The following is a 23,787-nucleotide window of genomic DNA, read 5'->3' on the forward strand; positions in this document are numbered from 1 at the left end:
ACTTAGCAAATACAAGAATGAACAAGGGAGTTTATTAAAAATGCATTACCCTCAAGCCTCAACACAGTAATTTTATTTCAGCAGAATCTGGGGTAAAGTCCAGGAAACAACCTTTTAATAAAGGTAAACTAAGGCCCAACTTCTACCTCAGAAGTCCATCAAAACTGGTCTTCAGCAATGACCTGTGGAAGGCCAAATAAGTGAAGAACTACATCATCTCTGGAATCCCTGCACCTCAAAATCAATGATCACATGGGTATTCCCCCTATACACAGTATGGATTTTTTGCCGGGGAGTTATTGCCCAGCCAGGGACTACATTTCCCAGCCCACCACACATATAAGTATCAGCAGAAAACTGGTTTGCACCAATGGAATGTGAGCAAAAGTATGCGTCACTTCCCCTATACACAGTATGGATTTTTTGCCGGGGAGTGATTGCCCAGCCAGGGACTACATTTCCCAGCCCACCACACATATAAGTATCAGCAGAAAACTGGTTTGCACCAATGGAATGTGAGCAAAAGTATGCGTCACTTCTAAGCCAAGGCTTTTTAGAAACAGGTGTGCCTTTTCCAAGCTTTCCTTTCCCTTCATCTCATTGGTGAGGTACAGATAACAATAAAATTTGAAAAGATTACAAAGATCCATGACAGAAAAAACACAGATCCCTGAATTATTTCATAAAGAACTGTGTATCAACTATGTGCATCTGCTGTAGAATGCTCAATAAATAAAAATTAACTTCTTTTAGATGAAGTCACTAAAATTTAGGGGTTGCTTACAAGCAGCTAGCATGTCCCTAATATGTGTGTTTATTCTACAATAATGTAACTATACACACATGTATATATTCATTTAATCAACAAAATGTATTAAGAACCCATTATGTGTTCAAAATATAATCATGAGCAAAAAACACTTGCAATCTTTATCCTCATGAAGCTCAAAATTATTGGAGCATGTGTGTAAATGTATGTTTTTGTGTTAGGGTTACTGAGATGGTGCAGAATAAACAATACAAACAGAAATAGAACTTTGATTCCCAATCAAGATAGAGTAACAGGGATCATATTTACAACCCCATCTGACACAAGTAAAAAACTGGAAAAAATACATAAAACAATTTTTAAGACACTAGGCACCCAGCAGCAGACAGTGATCTTCCAAATATGAGAAACAAATTAGGTGAGCCCTATGATTTGGCCCAGCTTATCACCCAAAAAGATGAAAGCATTATTACACAAGGATTAAAACAGTTATTAAACTGAATTTCATATGTTTGAGAAGCTAGAGGAAAGACTAAACTTATTAAAAAGAGCAAAAAATATTAAAAAGACCCAAATCAAACTTTCAGAGATGAAAACCACAATGTCTGACATAAAAAATACACTGTATGGGATTTACAGATTAAATCTGCAGAAGAAAGGAGTGACACTGAAGAGACTGCAACAGAAACTATCCACAATGAAACAAGGAGAAAAAAAAAAATTAAAACATAAATGAACAGAGCACCAGTGGGCTATGGGACAACTTGAAGCAGTCTCTTGAATGTGTAATAGGAGTCTGGAAGGAGAGCAGAGACAGGGGCGGTAATGTAAAAGTTTTTTAAGAAATAGTGGTCCACACACTTCCCAAATTCAATGAAAATTAACAAACTACAGATTTGAGAAGTTCAACAAACCTTAAGTACAAGAACCATGAAGAAAACTACACCAAGGTACACCATAATCAAACTGCTTAACAGCCAGTGCTAAAGAGGAATCTCACATCACAGGCAGAGGACAAAAGGTAACACCTCACTTCTTGTGAAAAACAATGCAAGCTAGAAGACACTGGAGCAACATCTTTAAAGTACTAAAAGGAAAAACTATCAACCTAAAATTCTTTTGAAAGTATCTTTCAAAAACAAAGGTGGGGAAAAGATACCTTTTCAGATACATAACAACTAAAAATAATTTATCACCAGCAAACATACACAACAAAAATGTTAAAAGATGTCCTCCTGGTAGAAGAAAAATAATTATCAGATGGAAATCAGGATTCACGTGGCAAAATGAAGAGCGATGGAAATGGCAGCTACATGGGTAAATATAAAGATTCTTTTATCATCTAAATCTCTTTAAAAGATAATCATTCACTGCAAAAATAGTAACAATGCATTGCAGAGTTTAAACATGAACAAGTGAAATATATGACAACTGTAGCACAAAGGCTACAGACTTTTGTAAGGTTCTTACATTATATGAGAGGTAGTATTACATCATCAGAAGGTAGAGAGGAATAAGTTAAATATGCAAACTATAAACCCTAAAGTAACCACTGAATTACCACAACAAAGATATATAGCTAATAAGCCAAAGGAGAGAAGATAAAAATCATAAAAAAAAAATGTGGAATTAATCCAAAAGAAGGCATAAAAGAAGGAAAAAGAAGAAAAAGGAATAGATGGAACAAACAGAAAACAAAACAGTACAATGGCAAATTTAAACCAAACCATATCAATATCACATTAAATGTAAATGGTCTAAATATACCAATTAAAAGGTAGAGATTACTGGAATGGATAAAAAAGCAAAACCTAATCATTTATTACCTGCAAGAAACTCACTTTACATAGGAAGACAAAAATAGGTTAAAGGTACAAGAATAGAAAAATGGTAACTATCTGACCTCTCTTAAAAGAATAATCAGAATAAAGAGAATGGCTGTAGACATAATTTTGATTCACAAGTTGCTATAATTCAAGAAATACTTTCATATTCAAGAGACATTTTCAAGCCTTGAGCTCTAAGTATTAATACTATCGTGTACTCTTCATAATTCACCATATGTATGTGTTCACATGTCATTTTTATTTCAATTACCTCAACAGGAACTCAATACAGCAAATTAAAGATTTCAAAAGAAACTCCCAACTTGAGCTAAAAAACTAGCAATCTGTTCTGATCAATAAAGAACCACCAAAGTATTCTCAATGATGGATATACATACATGCTCAATAGTTTACCTCTATATAAACTGTGATTTCACTTAATACTGTATATTAAAACAACAGAGTGTGATCCAGATGACAGAAGCCAAATACAATCACATCTCAGCACACCCCTTCCCTCTGGAAAAAGATAAAATGGCTATTAATTTTTCTTTATGATAAAATATATTTAATCAAAATGTTTTAACATATCTGCATGGCTATTTAGTTATCAGCCATTCACTGAAGCATTAATAAGAAGACATATATGCCAGCCATCGTATTAAATTATGCTAAGCACCAGGGATACAAAAATCAATGTTACACTCTTAAGAGACAAGTCTGGTAGCAAAGACGGTGGGAATATATGTTTGTGAAATGTCATAACATGCTAAAAATCGCACATATAAAATGTCCTATCTTCTCAAGTTTCTAAACGTGAATTGGTCCATTTGACCCAAGTTGTCAAATTCATATTATTCCTTTATTGTATTTTTGACATCTGCAGCATCTGCAGTGATATCCTGCTTCATTCCAGCTACTGATAATTTGTCTTTTGTCAGTCTTGTTAGATGTTTGTCAGTTTCACTGATTTTTTTTTAAAGAATCAGCACTTTCATTTTCTCTAGCTTTTCGATTGTCAATTTCATTGATTTCTGCTCTTTATTCCTTCCTTCCTTCTGCTTGCTCTGATTTTGCTATTTTTTCCTAGGTTCTTAAAGTGAGAGCTTAGAATGCTGATTTAAGACTTTCCCCTTTTTCTAATTATAAATATTTGGTGCTGTAAATTTCCCTCTGAAATTTAATTACACTCACATAAAAAGAATAAGACATAGCCACAAATTTGGGAATAGACAGCAGGAACTTTAAAGATGACCAAATGGGAAATACAACAAACTACCAAGAAAAGAAAATTCTCCAAGATAAGATACAGAAAATATTCAAGCCCAGCTGAATGGCAAAGGTAATTATTACTAAACAATTCCTCAAAACAAAATGACTTGGACTAACTGACTTCAAGTGAAGGACCATAAAGTCAAGCACAAGAAGGGGAAAACCCACACATGGAACATAACCCACAAAATTTGCATTAATGATAAGTAAGACAGGGAGCAGGCAATGTAGGTAACACAAAAAGAGTTTCAGATTCTCATTTTTCCAGTGAGTACTCTTAGATGAGCTTCTTTACTAATCCATCAATTTCACAGATGCCTAGATGCTGCCCAACAGGAACTGAGGCTGTACACATGGGAAGATAAATGTAGAACTGCAATGACTTCATTTGGGTTGCCCCACATCATGAACACATGTTAATTTCAAATACAAAACAATGAAGAATAAAGCACCTTTTTTGCTTACCCTCTGAGCTTTTGCAAGTTCTTCTTTCAATCTTTCATAGCCCTTTTCTCTGACTTCCAAAACAGATGGGCTTCGTAAACGGGACAGACTATCAGTACTCAACCCAAAAATATCATCACTGCCTTCATAAGCCTCTGTTATAGTAGCACCCTGTAAAAACTCCCTCTCTGCATTACAGTTGTCCTTTCTGGTAGTTAATTTAGTTAACCCAGCTGTGACTCCAGAGGTAGAACAAGGTGCTGGATCTGTAACATGGATGCTGTAAAGATAAATTCAGAAAACATCAGCATATGCTCACACAGACCTGGCATAAACACAAAGGTCTAGAACTGCACTATCCAGTGTAATAGCCACTATCTTTAATTAATAGCATTAATTTAAAAATTAACTTATAAATTATTAATTAAAAATTAAAATCAGTCAAAGCTAAAGCGAACATATTTCAAGTCTAGCAGCCACATGCAGCCAATGCTTATCGCATTTTCATCATCACAGAAAGTTCTATTTAATAGTGCTACTCTAGGGGTGCCTGGGTGGCTCAGTCGGTTAAGTGTCTTGAGTCTTTGGCTCAAGTCATGATCTCAGGGACCTGGGATCAAGCCCCATATCCAGCTCCCTGCTCGGCCAGGAGCCTGCTTCTCCCTCTCCCTCTGCCCACCCCCGCCCCCCAGCTTGTGATCGCTCTCTTGTCAAAATATAAACAAAATCTTTCAAAAAAAAAACATAGTGCTACTCTAGAACAGGGGTCAGCAAACTAAATGCAGGCTAAATCCAGACTGCTACCTGTTTTGCAAGGCTCATAAGCCAAGATTTATTTTTACATTCTCAAATGGTAAAAAAAAAAAATCAAAATAATAATATTTTGTGGCATAGGAAAATTATATGAAACTCAAAATTCAGAGTCCATATGTAAAGTCTGATTGGAATTTATTCATTTACGTACTGTCTGCAGCTGCTTTCACACTTTAACAGCAGAACTGAAGAGCTGTAACAGAGACTATATGGCCGACAAAGCCTAAAATATTTACCACCTGGCCCTTTACATAAAAAGTTTGCTGACCCCTGCTCTTGAACATTAACAGGTATTGCTCCTCTTCATGGACGAGCTTATTCAAAATTTCTAAAATATTAAAACTTTAGGCAACCAAGCAAACTGTCCCTTTGTTTAGCATGATACTCCAAAATAAGGATCTTCACGATCTCCTACCTGATATTAGATATTTCTGCACAATTTAAACGTCTGGGGGATGAATACACGGGTTGTGTGGGAAGGTCGGAAACATCTAAGGCATTAGCCTGAATAGGAGCAGAGCACAGAGCTGAAGGATGTGGCCGATAGATGACACTTGGTGAGGTAGTCTGCTCTTGAGTTCCTGATTCATACACACCAAGAAGGTCTGGAGAAGTAGGCGAAGCAAGGTTTACTTCATGGAAGCCTTCCAAGGGGTCATTAGCCATAGCAAAAGCCTCATCATAAGATAACCTATGTTAAAACAAAAAGCAGGCTGTTATTTTGATAGTGATATTTAAAATTAAATTAAGACAAATAACTTATAAAATGTGTCTAACAGTCCATTATAAAGTATAAACTTAAAAGAGCAAAGAAAAAATACCATTATCATTTAACATTTATTAAGTGACCTCAGAGTATAAATACTACAAAAGGCAAACAATCTAACTTGAAATAAACTTGAAAGTTATAGCTAATGCTGTTAAACTGAGTAAATTATAAGTACAATGAGGAAGAAATAAAAATTTGCTTGAAATTTTTAACTTTTCTATCATATGACATTGGTTAGAGTAAGTAAGAGAAGCAGTAAAGATATGTACATACACACACATGCTTGGAATGAGATATTTGCATTGCACTATACAGTTGACACTTGAACAACAGCGGTTGGGGCACCAAATCTCCACACAGTCGAAAATCCGCATATAACTTTTGACTCCCCCAAATCTTAACTACTGTTACCCTCCTGTTGACCAGAAACCTTACCGATAACATAAACAGTCAACTAAATACATATTCTGTACTTATATGTATTATATATTGTATTCTTACAATAAAGCTAGAGAAAATATTAAGAAAATCATATGGAAAATACATTTACGGTGCTGTATTGTATTTATCCAAAAAAATCCACATATAAGTGGAGCCATATAGTTCAAACTCATGTTGATTAAGGATCAACTGATAATTTCAAATTTAGGTAAGAGTTGCAGAGTTTTTATATACCTTTCACCCAGATTATGAAACTGTTAACATTTTGGACCATTTGAGAATAGGTTTTGCAGACATGATGCCCATTACTGCTTAATATCTCAATATATATATTTTAAGTACAGAAGGACATTTTCCCGTCTAACCACAAAACCATCAAAATCAGGAAGTTAACACTGATCGATATGACCATCCAATCAACAGACTCCAGTCAAATTTCATGGACTGTCTCAATAATGGTCTTAACTTATAGGTCCAGGATCCAATCTAGGATAATGTGTTGTCTTTCTCTAAGCCTTAAATTTCTCCTCTGATGGGATAAGAATGGGAATGACAACACTCTCTCCATTCTCCAGAGTGCTGTAAGGATTCAGAGGGACAATCCAAATAAAGTACTTAGTAGTGTGCTGTGTACTTGGCACACAGTATGGCCTCAATAAACATCTGTTACCATAGTCAGCCATTAGCAATAACATGTACCCTTCAGTTTCTCCATAAGGAAAAGGTATTTCATAACTACGCAATTACATCACAAAGGTTACATTAAAACTAAAAAGTGTACCACTCAAATTTTTCACTTGAAGAATGTAAATCTTATAAATCCTTTATTGATTTTCCAGTGTCTACAGAATAAAGTCCAAATTTAACAGCCTGAAAATCAAGACTTCTATGATCGGAACCCAAACTCTCTTCCCAACTTTTTCCTTCCTACAATAAAAATGTGCTAATCACGAGTGATAGCAGAACTTCCTAAATTCCCAAACACAAGCACCAATGTAGCACCTAATTTCTTCATAATATAAAAAGTTTCAATCATTAAACTGAAAAATTCTACTCTTTCATATCCTTAATAAAAAGTGTTTAAAATAAGACAAGTAAGAGGGACTCCTAGGTGGCTCAATCGGTTAAGCATCTGCCTTCAGCTCAGGTCATGATCCCAGGGCTCCGGGATCGAGTCCCACATTGGGCTCCTTGCTCAGCAGGGAGCCTGCTTCTCCCTCTGCCTGCTTGTGCATGTGCACACTCTCTCCCTCTTTCCCTCTCTCTGACAAATTATTTCTTTAAAATAAAATAAAATAAGACAAGTAGACAACAAAAAGCCTGCAGTAAAGCTGGGAAAAAAGAGAAGTGACCCAATATTTATACTCTTTCAAAAGTACAATTACAACATGTCACAAACCTTCAAGGATATATATGGACAATGAAAACTATAACTATTAAATCTGCAACTGCCAAATTTCAAATCCAATCAATGTTTTCTTTGTTGCAGCAAACAGTCTGAGTCCTCAAAATGAAACTAATTCTTGTTTTTTCACCCAAAATATTCACTTGCCAAATGGAAGAGCATCTTAACAAGGAACTTAGTGTTTAATGCTCAATTTATTACTTTTCATCCAAAAGAATATTTTTCAATCCTTATTCACAATACACACAAACAAACCAAACATCCAACCCTGAAAATTTCATTTTCACTTGAATATAATTTACTGATCAATTCACTTTGAAGTTGAAAATAGGTTTTCATTAAACTTTGACATTTTATCAGTAACTATTTGGTACTTCCTTTCTTTTAATTCACATCTTTACACCTTACAAGTTTACTGAATCATAGAATGCAAAAGCATTTGCATTTCTGGAAATGCAAAATGGTACAAATCCTATGGAGAAAAATTAGACAATATCTGGCAAAATGACATATTCATTACACCAACATGCCCACTTTCAGGGCTTTACCTCAAAGATAAACTAAGGGGCGCCTGGGTGGCTCAGTCGTTAAGCAACTGCCTTCTGCTCAGGTCATGATCCCAGGGTCCTGGGATCGAGCCCTGCATCAGGCTCCCTGCTCCGCAGGAAGCCTGCTTCTCCCTCACCCACTCCCCCTGCTTGTGTTCCCTCTCTCGCTGTGTCTCTCTCTGTCAAATAAATAAAATCCTTAAAAAAAAAAAAAGATAAACTAAAATAAAGAACAGATACATGCATAACGCTAGCAACATTAGCAAAAGACTGACTACGGTCTTGTTGTAACAAAAGACTCAGTGAGCTAATGTACATCTTCATAAGGAAGCACTATACAATTGTAAAAAGAAATGAATCATATCTACATACTGCTATGAAGGGACCTTAAGGATATACTGACAAATTAAAAAACAAGATAAATAACTATGCACAGGAAGCTATCTTTTACCTAAGAAAGGAGAAAATACAAATTTATTTCTATATACACATATAATTGTAATTGTATGTGTATATATGACATATAGATGTATTACTATGCGTACAGACTTACATTTAAGAAGTGGAAGGATAAACCAAAAACTAATAGAAACAGGGAACCTACAGGAAGAGGGAGAGAACAAGAGGAGGAGACAGGCATAAAGCTAGACTTTTCCAAATGGACCTTGCCTTGTAGATTTGAATTTGCGCTTAGAACCATGTAAGTGATAAAACAATACTAAATTTTAAAAAGGAATGCCTAAAAATAAAACAAATAAACTTAGCTGTGTATTGAGACAGTAGCTTAACACAGAAAAGAGCTATTGCAAGTGGATTTAAAACATAAAATTGTACACGCTTACCGAATATATTCTAAAGACAAAAGGATGTGAAGAAGGTTAACTATTTTCAGTAATCATGTTAATATTGCTGTTATAAAACTATAATATTAAGGAAATAAGTTATTATGTTAATGTCATTCAGAATTAAGATTTTAGCATACGAGAAGAGATACAAATATAAAATCAAAAAAGTAAAAACTCTGAAGTTCTAAATATGAATCCATCAGGAAAAAAATTTCTATTAAAACAAAAAATTCCTAAATTTATCCACTGGGGTGGTAATAACAACGGTAACCAACTCCGGAGCAACGAGTAAGTACCCCTTGTGCCCAACGTAATACCATTTCCTACAAAAAAAGAACAAGGGCTCCTCAGAGAAAATGGCTGATTTCCAGGCCAAGGGCAGTAATGTACAAAAAGACCCTGGAACATCCTGTTATACCAGGAAGCAAGAAAGCTATCAAAGACTACTGGAGTGGTATCAAAAGGATTCCCACTAACCAAAGATAGGACAATCTGAACATCAAAAAGATAGTATCTGTAAGGAACTGAAACAAAAATATTTTTAAATCATTGAATTCATGATGATACTAAAAATAAAAACAAAATCTCACTGGTCCCCTTTGATAAGTGCTAGGGAGTCAATTCATTACTTTGAAAACTGGTAAAGTTAAAGAATCAGGTACAAGTAGGAACTAATGAGAAAGCCCTTTCAAGGGCTTTTTGGGCATGTCTAAGGAATGAAAGCAAAGCATTTATGGAGAATACAAATATGCTATAAACTGAAGCAAAAGTTGTGAATATAAAATGCAAGTCTCAAAGAGAGGTGGGTTGGAAACCTGCTTCTGTCAAATTATTGGGCCAACCTGTGCCTAGGTTCTCTCATCTGGAAATCTGTGCCTGGGTGGTTTTGTTTTGTTTTGAGAGAGAGAGCACGCTCAAGTGGGAGTCATGAGGAGATGAGGGAGCGAGAGAATCCCAAGCAGGCGCCACAACCAGTGTGCTGCGGGGCTCCATCCCACCACCCTGAGATGATGACCCTAGCTGAAATCAAGAGTCAGGTGCTTAACTGACTGAGCCACCCACGTGCCCTATGCCTGGGTTTTCTACCTTTCATGATGAGAATGAAAAAAAACGCCCATAACACTTAGGACAGCACCTCTGGGCAGTGCCTCTCCCTACAGTGTTCTCATTCTGGAGGATACATTTAAACTTTGTTTAAATTCAAGTCACTTCTGAAAAGATTATTTTAAGATTAAATTCAGTCCTTTTCAAGCATATGCAATTTCCATAAAATGTAACTTAGCTGGTAATGAGCCACCAATCATACTCATCTGAAAATCTTTTGCTCTTTAAAATATATGGAAGCTTTAAGATTTATTTCATATTCAAAGTTTTTATATGAGTAAAATAAGCTGCTATTTTTAAGCAGTCAAGTAATGAGTAATTCAAAAAAAACTAATTTCTTTTGGAGATTATCCCAATTCATAAACTAAACCTGTTAAGGATCACACCCAATGCGTGAAAAAGTTGACCACATTATATTCTTATGGGTGAATTACAGCCCATCTGGCTTTATTATTACTGAATTCTAAGCAATAAAGCTGACATTGAATCATAAGGAAAAGTTGACCAAGACAATTTGCTTCTGATCACCCATATGTATTTCATGTTATTTCTTCTTTCTAGAAGTCACTATTATCATAGCAAAAACAGCAGTCAGTATTTACTGAAATACTGTTGCTACGAATTTCACATGTATTAACTCATTTAATGAATGCCTAGAGAAATCCTAATAACATGTTATAAAATTCTTTTTTCTAATTAAAATGAATTTTCTAACTGAAAATAAAAGGCATCCTTAGGGTAACTCAAGAAATTAAGATGAATTGCTGATACAGTATTTTCAATTAAAAACTTAAGCACTTGGATAAAATGGATATGTGTATATAACTTAAATGAAATCAAGAAATTCAATTTATACTAGTCCAAAATTAGTCCAAAAGAACAAATAAAATCCATTTTCCCACAAAAAGCACATTCCCCTTATTTGACTTACTTAACAAGTGAGAAACAAATGATTTACTTCTAGGAAAAAAAAAACAACCATACTTTAAAGCTGTAATCTTAATCTTTTTCCATACCAATTTAATATCTGAAAATTAAATAATTTTAATTCTATATTTACTACAATTCCTCCAAGCACAGGCTTTGGAAAGTAAATTATTTCCAACTCGGGAGGTTATATGCGTCACAGGAGAACAGAAACACCAGTACCTGAAGAAAAAAGCTAAGGTTTTAGTTTTGACCAACTTCTAACTTATACCTGCAAACTTGGGACAGGTCATTAAACTTCTCTGAGCCCAAATATCTTCACCTATTTAGTGACAAAATTGGACCCGAAGATCCTGACTGTAAGGTGGTAAGTGTTATCTCTGTCTGTTAGAAGGAAGACCAGGGTCTGACTTCCCCATGGGGAGAATTAACTAGTATTTGCTACCTCACCAAAAGCCCTGTACTCTGGAACTGGACTCAAGTCCTAGCTTGACCAGTTACTAACAACGTGACCTCAGAGCTCTAAGTCTAATTTTCTCACCTGAAAAATGGGGTTAATAACTGTACCGATCTCATAAGGTTGTCTGAGAATTAACTTAGACAATACTCATCAAGGGTTTAGTACCATGACTGCCACTGACCAATTAAAATTAGTTATTACTAATTATAATGATCTCTAAGGTATCTTCTGCTTAATACTTGCCAAATATTCTGTCACACTATCTTAGCACAAACATCGTCGTCATCAAAGAAAAAAAAACAATGGTGGTTTGGTTTAAAAATACTGTTAAAATTATAAGTGTATTGTTTAAATGTTCTTCCTCAACAGAGCAAGCACCTATATATTATACTATATGTGCGTGTGTGTGTGTGTGTGTGTGTGTGTGTGTATATATATATATACCATATATAACAGACATAGATGTTTGCATATGAACTATTTTTCTTTTTCAATTTATTGACAGACTGCTGGAGGATGGAAGGCAGGGAGGAAGGTCCAGATGCTTTTATTAATTCCCAAATGACTTCTTAATTTAGCACGAATTTTGGAAGAAACAGCTTCTGTCATTAAAAATTAGACTGCTATTTCAATAGTGTATAATGAACTCAAGTGTTACAAATTCCAACAATTAATTCACCTCCTTAAAAACCATTAACATTTAAAACATATTTACTAAATACATTTTATCCATATATTAGTGCATTTAATACAATTTTTTTTATCAATTGTGTTTATTCTATCTAAGAATGGAAGAATGATCGCCAGCTTCAGCTCCTCAGGGCAAATCCTGGCACCAAGTTCTAAGAATGGCGCTATGAAAATGGACTAAAGAGACGGCAAAACAGCCTGTTGTGAGCCACTGAAGGATTACCCTGAGGGCTTGGGGAGGAGAGGTGGGGGAAGGAAATGTTTCAAGGAGAGGGAAAATATAAGTTAGATTTTAAATGCTGAGTAGGAATCCAATAGATGGACAAGAAGGGCAATAAAACAGGACAGTCAGGGAATAATGGTTTGGCACTAATGAAACTAACAAAGGAGAGAGTGACAGAAAATCAGTCTGGAGAAGCAAATATATGACAGATCCTTAAAAGCTTGCTTCATTTAACATGGAAAATGCTGCTTGTAGTTTATCCTGAAGAGACGGTCAGATCTACATTTTAGCAAGTGCAAATACACTGTGGTGTAGTCATTAGAAAAAAATGACGCCCAAGGCAATAAGGACTTTAGAGAGAAGAGACTAGAGGCAATTGGTTAAGAGGTTACTGCAACAGGCTAGCCCAGATGTTATAAAGGTCTGGTCTTTTTTTGTTTGTTTATTATGTTGTTAGTCACCATACAGTAATTAGTTTTTGATGTAGTGTTCCATGATTCATTATTTGCGTATAACACCCAGTGCTCATTGTCAAGGTCATACTTTGAGATTGGAAGGGATGGAGGCGCACATATACATATATATATACACCCACACATGAAAAACATTCGAATAGTGCCATCTATATTTATACATACACACATATACATAGTATACATTATTCTAGTTATTCCTCAGAGCATCCCTTTGAACTGGGATTTTTTTTACAGAAAAAGAAATAGGCTCGGAGAAAATAATTTTGTCAAGGTCAAATGGTCAATAAGTAACAGCTAGGATTCAAACCCTGGTGTGTCTGATTCTACCACCTGACTCCACTACATCCAAGAACCACTTCAAAGGGAAACTGACTGGGGAGAAGAGGCAGGATTCAGATGAAGGGTAGGTCAAGACAGAGGCTCTCTAGGGCAGGTCTCACTCAATGAACCACGAGCGAGTGCACATTCCAAACAGAGTACTGTTTAATCTCTGAACCCCTGTCTTACTTCCAGAAAGGCAAAACTAAAGTTTCTCTAACGCACGGCTACTGAAATAAGCATTCACTACTGCTTTGTGTTCTATTCTTTTTTCCTATATTCTCTTTGCTATCATCATTTCCTCCTCCATTTAGCTGCTCTGTGGGATTTAAAATACTTATTCAGCCTCTTGTAGAACTTGGGTGGGGGGAGCATATAAGTAAAAATAAACAGAAGCTTGATTTTACTATTGTGGTCTTACTCTTATGTGAAAAGTGTGGATAATTCACGCTAAGAAATTATTGTTAATTTTTTAAAGTGTGTAACAGTATTGTAGTTAACTGCCTTTCATTGTTTAAAGAAACATACTGAGCTATTTACAGATGAAAGTATACAATGCTTGGAATTTGCTCAAAATACTACAAGAAGGGGCGAAGTAGATGTGGCAGGACTGACCCTTCTTGCTGAGTCCTGGGCTAAATGACAGGAACTTTGAGGTTCACTACGTTTTTGCATCTACTTATTTTATTTGAAATTCTCCAAATTTGACAGCTTTCAAGTTTATTCAAATACTATATAAATAAGGGGGAGGAAAACAAAAAAGTATGTATGTTATATATACATATATATATCATTTTCTCATTAACATTCACTATAATTTTAAAGTTGGCTTCCGAAAAATTTTGTTATTAACAAAAAAAAAATCACATTTATATTTTAAGAAGCATTCTATGTTGGTAAGTGTAAATTTAATTAATAACCAAAGGGAAAAATTAGTAAGATGGTCAATCAAGCTACACAATCTTCCCACTCTTATTAAAACAGACCACAAATTAAGTTCCATTTACTAATTCTACAGGACGCAAATGCACAACCTGACATATTTTAGAGATGCTACTTATTGCAAATTCTTTTAAGGATTTTCAGAAAATGCTCATAACTTAGCAACTGGCTTACTAATATTGTATTTAACTACAAATCCTTAGAACAGAAACATAAAAAATGTTTTCCAAGTTTCTTTTTCTTAATAATGGAAGCCACCTTATTTTGCATATGCAAGAATATATGTGAACATTCAGTAGACACTGAGGTGTATACTGATTGGATAAATAAACAGTAAGAGTCTTTAGGGAGAGAATGAATAGCAAAGCAGAAAGAGTAGAGAGAGTGATTCCAGGCTACCTCTGTTTCAAAAATAAAGATAAAACAGTAAGTACCTTGAGAGAATATCAAGACTAGAGAAACTGACTTTTTAAAAAGTTTGGAGAATCTGGAGCATTTTATTAAAGTAGTTTCAGAAAACCTTTCTAGCTCAGGTCTTCTCATTAGCCAGCTGTGTAAACATGCACAAGTCACTTAATCTCTCTGGGTCTCAGTTTCAGCATCTATAATGGGTGGTATTACCTGCCCTGCCCGTATCTGACAAAATCAAATGACTTACCTATCAGTGTAAAAATGTCGCACAGACTGCAAAGCACAATACAAACGTGTGCTATCTGTAAAACTCTAAGACGAAATACACAGTAGTGAAAATCTAAGGGGTCTAACCAGAAGGGATCCTAATTTATCTGACTTAAAAGAAAAGAAAAGGGAAAACAAGATTTTTTTCTGAGGTATAGAGTTCAAATACAATTCTCTTCCCAACAGCAAATTAATGCACTTTTACTTATTGTTTTTTGAACTTATTTTGGTTGTTTTTTTATATTTTACCCTGATCTGTCAACCTAGGTGCTCCCAACAAATACTCAGTACTATTATCTAGACACATCCAATTACAATTCACTTATTTAACTTGCTCTAAGCTATCATCTGTATGCTCTTTTAAACTTCTAAGGTACTCTCACATTCTTGCAGAGTTTCTTTGTATCAGATTGTCAATTCATTTATGTAGAATTCTGTCAACTTCCGTTATGCTTATGTTTACAACCCTGTTCTTAACTACAAGAAACAAATCCCCCACAAACTTGAACTACTTCGAAATCTTCCATTCTTTACCTCTGATCTAAGTAATCTCAGCTAATGGCTACAGCTATCTAATTTTCTGTTGCCAATATTCTAAGATAAATCAAGATTACTTTTTCACTTTTTTCTAACCATGACTAGGTAGAATTTAAGCTTATGAAACTACCTCATTTAGTTGTAAACTGAAAGGGAAAACAGAAGGGAAAAAAACAGAGATGGCAAGTTAATGTTGGCTGCTGGAAGTATATCCCTCTCCTCCTTCCCTTAGTTCCTGCAATTCTAACTCAATACCATTCCATTACTACTGCTAGATCAATTTCAATACATCCTAACATTCTTCCACTGACACCCATCACCAAACACAGCCCAGTACCTATGGGTTCCAGGCCCAGTGCTAAAGCTATAAAATGGGGGGGGGGGGGGTATGATGGACTTACACCCTGCCTTCAAAGCACATGTACACTAGAGGAGGAGAACTCACTGTCAGCATTTACAAGGCAATATGAATACCAAAACTAATAAATACCAAAGGTGAGGCATGTACTCGGTACTTTGGAAGCATAAAAGAGAGAAATAAAAAAAAAACAAAAAACAAAACTACTACCTGGCAAAGCTAGGGAGAACAGCAGAGAAAAGGAGGAATTAGCTACCAAGGAGTTTTCAAAAGCTCAGATATTTTATTTTTAAAAAAATATCCAAGTGTGTTTCGGGGCACCTGGGTGGCTCAGTCATTAAGCGTCTGCCTTCGGCTCGGGTCGTGATCCCGGGGTCCTGGGATCGAGCCCCGCACTGGGCTCCCTGCTCAGCGGGAAGTCTTCTCTCTCTCCCACTTCTCCCTCTCCCCCTGCTTGTGTTCCCTCTCTCGCTGTGTCTCTCTCTGTCAAATAAATAAATAAAATCTTTAAAAAATAAATTAATTGATTAAATTAAATATCCAAGTGTGTTTAAGTAATTTAGTAACCTACTACCCTTTAATGAACTACACCTTAACCAAAACTCTAAGACAAAGCCTTACACTTGAAAAAGTGTACTCCCTCAGAATATCCTGAAAGTTTTCGCTCATTACCTCAACACACAGTATCTCTACCCACGACTCAGCCTTCCTCCCCACTCTCCAACTATTCTAATGCTTTGCCTTATTTGGCATGCATTAAAATTACAACAACAGATATATGTGACACATGCCTTCTAAATTTTGAGAACCTTATAAAAGATACAGGAATGATTATAAGGCCTGCCTTCCACACTCCATGAATACTTTCCTCTAACCGCTCCCCCCAACTGTGACTTGCAGAGTAGATGCTCAATGAATATTTGATTTAAAAATCTCTGGTGACACATAAAGAATTACTTATTATACTAATATTAAGTATCTCATAAAAGCTTAATTAAAAACAATTCAGCATTACAACCTACACACGAAGTAGGAGAGCATAGTGGTAAAGAGCATGGACACTAAGACAAACTGCCTGACTTTTCTAGTCTGTCACTTAATTAGCTGTACGATCTTAAAGCAAGCTACATAACCTCTCAGTGTCTCAATCTTCTCAACTATAAAATGGGATAAAGCATTAGCTAACTCTTAAGACACTGCCGAAGTAAATGACTTGGTGTAGCGCTTAGAGCAGAACCTGACGTGTGGTAAGCTGTAAGCTCAAAAGTAGGAGTAGCAGTGATGGTATCAACATCACCAGAAAACCTGGACACTTTTTAACCAGAAATACAAATGACAATAACACGTTTCATCTGCTGTCTCCTTATAATTACAAAATTATAATATCTTTTACAGAAGATGTAGAAAAGAATGGAAGGATCAAGCGTGTGAGGAGTTCCATTTTGGGCAGCCACTCAGTGTTCAATCCTGGCTTGGCTCTGTCATTAATCATCTATATGACCACTGACAACTAAGTAACCAGAGGAAAGTTATTTTACCTTCTGAGCCTCAACTTCCTGATCTGTAAATTGTGGTAATACCACCTATATCCCAGGAATGTGCTGAGGACCAAAGGAATCAAAGTATCTAGAGCAACACAGTGTATGGCCCACTATCAAGCTAATATTTGTTCATTTCTCCCACCCCTCACATCTCACATGGAGTATCTCATTTAATTCTCATCCCACCATCATGATGTTCGTATTAGTTTGAACCATGTTAAAAACAGTCGAAAACTGGCAGTCACATGGTTTGACCTAATACTCTATCCACTTACAAATGGAGAAAATAAGCTCTCAGAGCTTAGATGTACTCAGGGTCACGTGCACAGTAAGTAATGGAGCTAAAACTTTAAAACCGATTAGTAATTTTTCATATCGCCAGGTAACTAATTGGTTCAGTCAGTCCTGCTCAGGAAAGAAAATAAAAGGTGCACTAACTACAATAATGCATGCAAAACCACTGTCACCTACAAGTTTTTGCTCTGCCATATTAAGAATTGATGGGGACCTAGATTTCTAAGAAACTTTCCATTGTAAAAATTATTTGTGGAATGTCTGTGTATATGTTGTGTGGAATTGAGGGTTTAGAGAAAATCAGAGGAAAAATATACTAACGGAAGCATATGCATAACTATACTAATTCAAAAAGTAAAAGTGTATCTAATTAGAAAACCCACAAGTGGCCAAACAGCAAATATCCATCCTAGCAAAAGGTGAGAGGTATTCAATACTACAGTTGAATTGTTTGCCAAACACACAAGGAAGAGTTATATTAATGTGTCCACTTTGGTTAATAAATGTATGGACTAGTATATAACTTTACTGTTATACATATACACACACATATATTTGTTTATACACACACACACACCATAAGAAATACACCGTTGTTGTAAAATTGTAGAACCGCTAAACTAACTTCTGTGAATTCCACAAGGACTTTAGGACTAGATCACATAAACCATAGCTGGGATTCAATGTCTGTCCAAACATGAAAAGTTCCATCAAAATGCACAGGACTAGTAAATAAATAACAAATGTTAACAGAACAAGGCCCCATAAAACTGGTGGAATATTTAACAGTATCAAATATTTACTATGATCAGTCTACAAATCTATTCTGCCTCTTTTCTCCTTGATTTGTCATTCACCGTTTTTTTAAAGACACCGTATGAACAACAAAATAAGAATGAGGATAATGAACAGAAACTGGGTCTTTCAATCGATTTACAAAGAACAGTTTTGTTTTAATCCGCTTATCGGTCTCCTCCAATTATGTAATCATTCCATGGCAAAAGACTACACGGCTTTTTTCCCTACACTGAAAGGAGAGAGTTGGAGGGGGAAACAGGAGTGTGAAACAGGTAGCCTCGGAATATGCTGTATTTCCACGAAACTAAATTGCTTCTTAGGGGTCAGTATTAACTCAGCATTCTTAATTTTCAAGACCTTACCCTTTAGCCATTACAGATGTTTTCTTAATGCCATAACAACTGGCAACTCTTCACGTGCTGCAGATTCCACCTAACATCATCACCTCCAGAGTCCATTAGAGCTGGCTGGTCCCCGGGCGGTCGGAGAGAGTTGTCAACGGTGGAAGGGCAGTGTAATTACAATTACGTCCGCGCAGCTCGTCTCAACTCCCCGAAACAAAAGTCAGGCCGAAATGCGCGGCCACCTAAGGCGCGACTCCTAGAGCTTGCTCGGGCCCCGCAAGTTTCGCCGAAACCCTGCCAAGGGTGACCTCTACGCCTCAGCACGGAGCCTCGCTCGTCCTTTACTAAGACTCCAGGTCTAAGCCTACTGCTTCACCCCACTCCAGATCCCGCGCAGCGCCGGGCTCCACACTTGTTCGGGAACTCTCTTAGAACCAGCCCCCCCACCCCCGCTGCCGCGGGCCCCCTGCTGTGAGTCGCGCGCGCGCCCCGCCGACAGGTAACCGGGATTCGGGTTCACAGCCGCGGGCCCTCGGGATCGCGCAGTTAATGAGTAACGCGCCGGCGTCCGGGGGGCGGGGGAGGAGCCGCAGCCGCCCGACGCCCCAGCGGCCCGAGACGCTCCGAGGCGCCGAGCCCTGCCGCCGCCTCTGCCGGAGGTCCTAGAGCCCGCGTGCCAAGCCGAGGGAGCGCGCCTGCTGGGCCGGAGCTGCTGGGCCGGGGCTGCTTGGCCGGGTCCCCGCGCGCGGCACCTGCACCTGCCACGGCTGCCCCTCCAGGCCGGCTCGCGGGAGGGAGGCGGGCGCGCGAGCGCCGAGGGGGGCGGTGCTCCGCGCCCGGGGCCTCTCCCTCCCGCGGCTGCACTCACCTGACGAAATCACCGCGGCCACTGCCCGCGCCCAGGGGCGCTCTCGGCGCTGTACGGAGCGCGCCCTGAAGCAGCGAGAAGAGGAAAAGGACGGCCGGCCGACGCCGCTACACTCAGCCGCGGTGGGCGTACTGCGCTGAGAGCCGCCAAGGGAGCGCGGGACTGCGCCTGCGCCGGAAGCGGGGCCGGGAGCCAGGAGCGGCCTGGCCCGATGGAGGGGAGGCGGGGCGGGGGCGGGGCGGGGGCGGGGCTGGCGTGGGGCCGGCGTGGGGCGGGAGGAGCCGACGCGCTCCCGCGCCCCCTGGCGTCAGGCGGGACTGTTCGCAGGTGCCGGGGCGCGTGCCCCAGGCGTCTCCGCGGGCTGTTGCCCTGGGAACGAGCACTGGCCTCGCTGGGCGGTGTTTCCCTGGGCTCGAAGGGCGGCTTCGAGTTAACTTCGTGGTGGAGTGTCCAGGAGTTGGAAAATGAACATTCGATGTGATTTGAGGACTGCTAGAACCACTTGAAACTTGGCGTCCATATATGTCTTACAACGTGTGCGTGCGTGTGCGACTGGGGATGGGAGCAGAGGAAGCCTGATAGAACCAGATTCCATCATGTGAGCAGCGGCTGGAGCATTCGAGAAAGTCCTTCTGTACCTGCCCTCTCTCATCTTTTGTGTCAACTTTTTTTTTTTATCAGACTTCCACCCCACTTTAGGTTCTCCAGGTAGGAAAAGTGGAAAATACAGGACCGAGCTCCCAAAATCGGATCAAAAAGAGGCGATCACCGTATGCGTCTCTATGTTTAGTAAAAGACATGCAATTTATGTGACATTGAATAGGATCATCATTCTAAATATTGATCACATTTGTTGGAGGCAGTGAAGAAGAGTAGATTATGTGTATGACTACAGAAATCAGAATTCTTGGGATTGAAATCGCTATTGCTAGCTGGGTGACTTTGGGCAAGTTGATCTCTAATAGTCCCAATTTTCTCATCGGTAAGTAGGAATAAAAAGCCTATCTTCCTCACTGAGGCGTTGAGAGATTAAATGGTCTAACACATGTAAAACAGTGTACTGTATGATGCAGACTGCCTAATGAATATCAGCTGTTACTACTAATAACATTATTACTGTTATTGTCTACCTATAATCCAAACAGAAATCTGGAAAGTCATTATTTACTCTTTTATACCCCATCGCCAATATAGCAAGTCTTATCCATTCTAATTCCCAAGTAATTCTTAAATCTATCCCATTTCCTATTCACTGTCACTAGGTAATAAACTTCCTCCATTAATGGACTCCTAACATTCTCCCTTACCCCCTGTCATTCATGTCATGTCCTAAATGAATATTATTCATCGTTTGCTGTGCTCCATCTCTGTGCCTACATGGGGACAAAGAAACCATTACACACAATCTCCACCCCAAGAACTAGAACATAGCAAGGGAGACAGGCATAACAGTAACTAGGTGGAATAAATAAACTCAGCATGCAGCAAACTACTTGGGTTCTCCAGTCTTGTCATACTATCTCATACATGTCATGTTTACATATGCTACTCCTTTTTCTTAAGTCCTGACCCTCCTCCTTTTCCTTACCTAATTCCTGCTTATCCTTCACTATTCAGACTAAGCATCAATTCTGTTGTGAACCCTTTTCTGTTGGCTTGCCCGCCAACCCTATCCCACCCCAGTATGGGTTAGGTGCTCTTAACTGTGCTCCCATAGGACCTTGTCTCTTTCGAGCACTTATCACATAGAATGATAATTGTAGTTTTGTCTATTTTCCTAATAACTATGAGCTTCTTGAGAACAAGCATAAGACCTGACATGTAGTAGGACTGGCTCAATATATGCAGTTAAGTAAATGACTTATGTGGAGATGTGCTGTCTTGGTATATAAATGTTTAGAGGATGGGCACTTGGGTGGCTTAGTTAGTTAAGGGTCTGCCTTCGGCTCAGGTCATGATCCCGGGGTCCTGGGATCAAGCCCTGCATCGAGCTCTCTGCTCAGTGGGGAGCCTGCTTCTCCCTCTCCCTCTGCCTGCCACTCTCCCTGCTTGCTCTCTCTCTCTCTCTGTCAAATAAATAAAATCTTAAAAAAAAAAATAAATGTTTAGAGGACAGGCCCTATGATATGTTCTATGTAGGAGTTAAGACATGGAGCGTCTACAGGAAATAGTAAGCAGTAACCTTATGCCTGAGTCCCAGGCTGGTCCATTTGCAAATCACCTAGCATCCAAGAGGCTCTTTGGAATGTACTTAGAGGTGTTTCCTCTCACATACTTAACCTGTGAGCACTGTTTGAGAATGAGAAGAGCGATCTGAGTAGTTACCTGTAATAACATTTCATCGTCCTTGCAGCACAGAGACCAAAATAGATTACAAAGTTTGAGACACTCAGAATCTCAGCCTGCAAAGTGTATAAAGTGTTGTAAGCATCTTAGGTTAGATTGCTCACCCATATATTAAAGGGACAGACCCTTCACAAACTTTAAAAAATGTGGTGACAGATTTTGTGGTGTGCTTAAATTTGCCTTCTTTTTCTTTCATTAAAAAATAAATTATACAATTAATGTCAAATACAACATGTAAATAATATTGTATTTTTTTAAGAAATCTTAAGACTTTCCCATCCATACCTGATGCCAGAAAATGAAGATGATTGCAAATATGTAGAAATTTTAAATTGAACAAGTCATTCTAGGGTTGTTATCCTTAGTAATGATTTTTTATTACTTGCTTGCCTCTTTCGTTTACAAAGTCCAGAAAATTTACAGGGTACTTTCCAGTTTCAAACTGACTTCATGCTAATTATCTCATGACTCTTTTACAGAGAACAATTTGACATAGGTAGAAGGGTAGTCTTCCTCTTTACAGATGGGGAACTTGGGCTACCAAAGTTAGGGCCTGGGTCTTCAGAACAGGGTAATATCTTACAAACAAAATGGAGTTAAAACTCTAACAAGCAAACTGGACTTCATGTCCACTAGGATGATAGACTAGAGAATGGCTAGTTGTCCCACCAAAAGCAACTCAAAGTGCTAGGTAAAATAGATAAAACATCTTATCAAACATTTCAATAAGCTGACAAGAACGTAAGAAATCCTGAAGGGCAAAAAACTAGGTAAACGCAGGAACCCAGACAGTAAATAAGAACAATGCAAAATGCAAAAAACAAAACAAAAACAAAAGAAGGAAAAAAACGCTGGTTACAGGGAAAAACAAACCAAAAATAATCTATCATTTCCTTGTCTAGCAAAATAAGTATTTCTGAGCCAGTGTTGGCATTCCCATAAAAATTTGCTTTGGAAACTCCTGTACAAAAACAGAACTGTCTCTGAAATGTCTTTTATTAGGTCAGTTATGGACAACTCTGCATTTCAGGCCCTTTTTCTGATGTTGGAATAAACAACTGCAAAAAATTGGAGAGCTTAGAGAAAAAGGTTAACAGAAGAGCTTAAACTCTGAAGAGTATGGTTCTCTTCAAAAGAGTCACTTTAACAAGCTACATACGTAAAGGAAAAGTTTGGTAATTGGCTTCAGATCCATATTATCTCACTGATACCCAAATTGCCATCTATTAAACATATAGTTAGTTATTGCTTCGCTCTGCCAGGTGCATAAATAATCTGCAGTGAGAGAGAAGAGAAGGAGGGGTGAGACACAATGAGGGGACTTTGTGGCTTCTGCAGAGTCCCAGATTCCACTCTGTTCCTGAGGCTTCCTTCATCCCCACCCATAGGTTCTGTGACAAATCCTTGTATTCTTAAAAGAATTGCCCCATTTTGCTTAGATTTTGAATGGATTGCTATCTTTGGCCACCAGAAAATTATCCTAAACAATGTATTTTAATGGAGGGGTTGGTTTCTGTAGCAGTTAAAAACCCCAAATAGCAGTAGCTCACACAAAATAAAATGATTTCTCTTATGTAAGTATAGACAGTTCAGGGTTGATACGATGGCTCTCCAATCAGCACAGACACAGGCTGTCTTTATCATGTGGCTTTACCATCCTGAGCATGCAGCTTCTACCTTATGATCCATAATGGCTGCTCAGGCTTCAGCCATCACATCCTTATTTCCAGCCAGCAGAAAAGAGATGGGGG

General features: G+C 38.1%; 1 protein-coding gene across 6 annotated transcripts in view; it reads right to left on the bottom strand.

Annotated features, from left to right (window-relative positions):
* The window catches only part of LOC113922056 (RAB3A interacting protein), a 44,635-nt gene extending 24,741 nt beyond the window's left edge, over positions 1-19,894 (bottom strand). For 3 of the 6 annotated variants that reach the window (XM_027593797.2, XM_027593794.2, XM_027593793.2), the window contains exons 1-3: positions 18,841-19,612; positions 5,540-5,815; positions 4,333-4,591 (exon numbers count right to left, since the gene is read on the bottom strand). In XM_027593797.2, coding sequence (XP_027449598.1) covers positions 4,333-4,591; positions 5,540-5,815; positions 18,841-18,851 — 546 coding nt within the window. In that variant the 5' untranslated portion in view covers positions 18,852-19,612. Of the gene's footprint in view, positions 1-4,332; positions 4,592-5,539; positions 5,816-18,840; positions 19,613-19,690 lie in introns of those variants that run through there. The other 3 variants (XM_027593792.2, XM_027593791.2, XM_027593796.2) reach the window with 3 other exon arrangements.
* Positions 19,895-23,787: the final 3,893 nt, after the last annotated feature.

This window comes from Zalophus californianus, chromosome 9 (genome assembly GCF_009762305.2).
Source record: "Zalophus californianus isolate mZalCal1 chromosome 9, mZalCal1.pri.v2, whole genome shotgun sequence".
Taxonomy (NCBI): Eukaryota; Metazoa; Chordata; class Mammalia; order Carnivora; family Otariidae; genus Zalophus; species Zalophus californianus.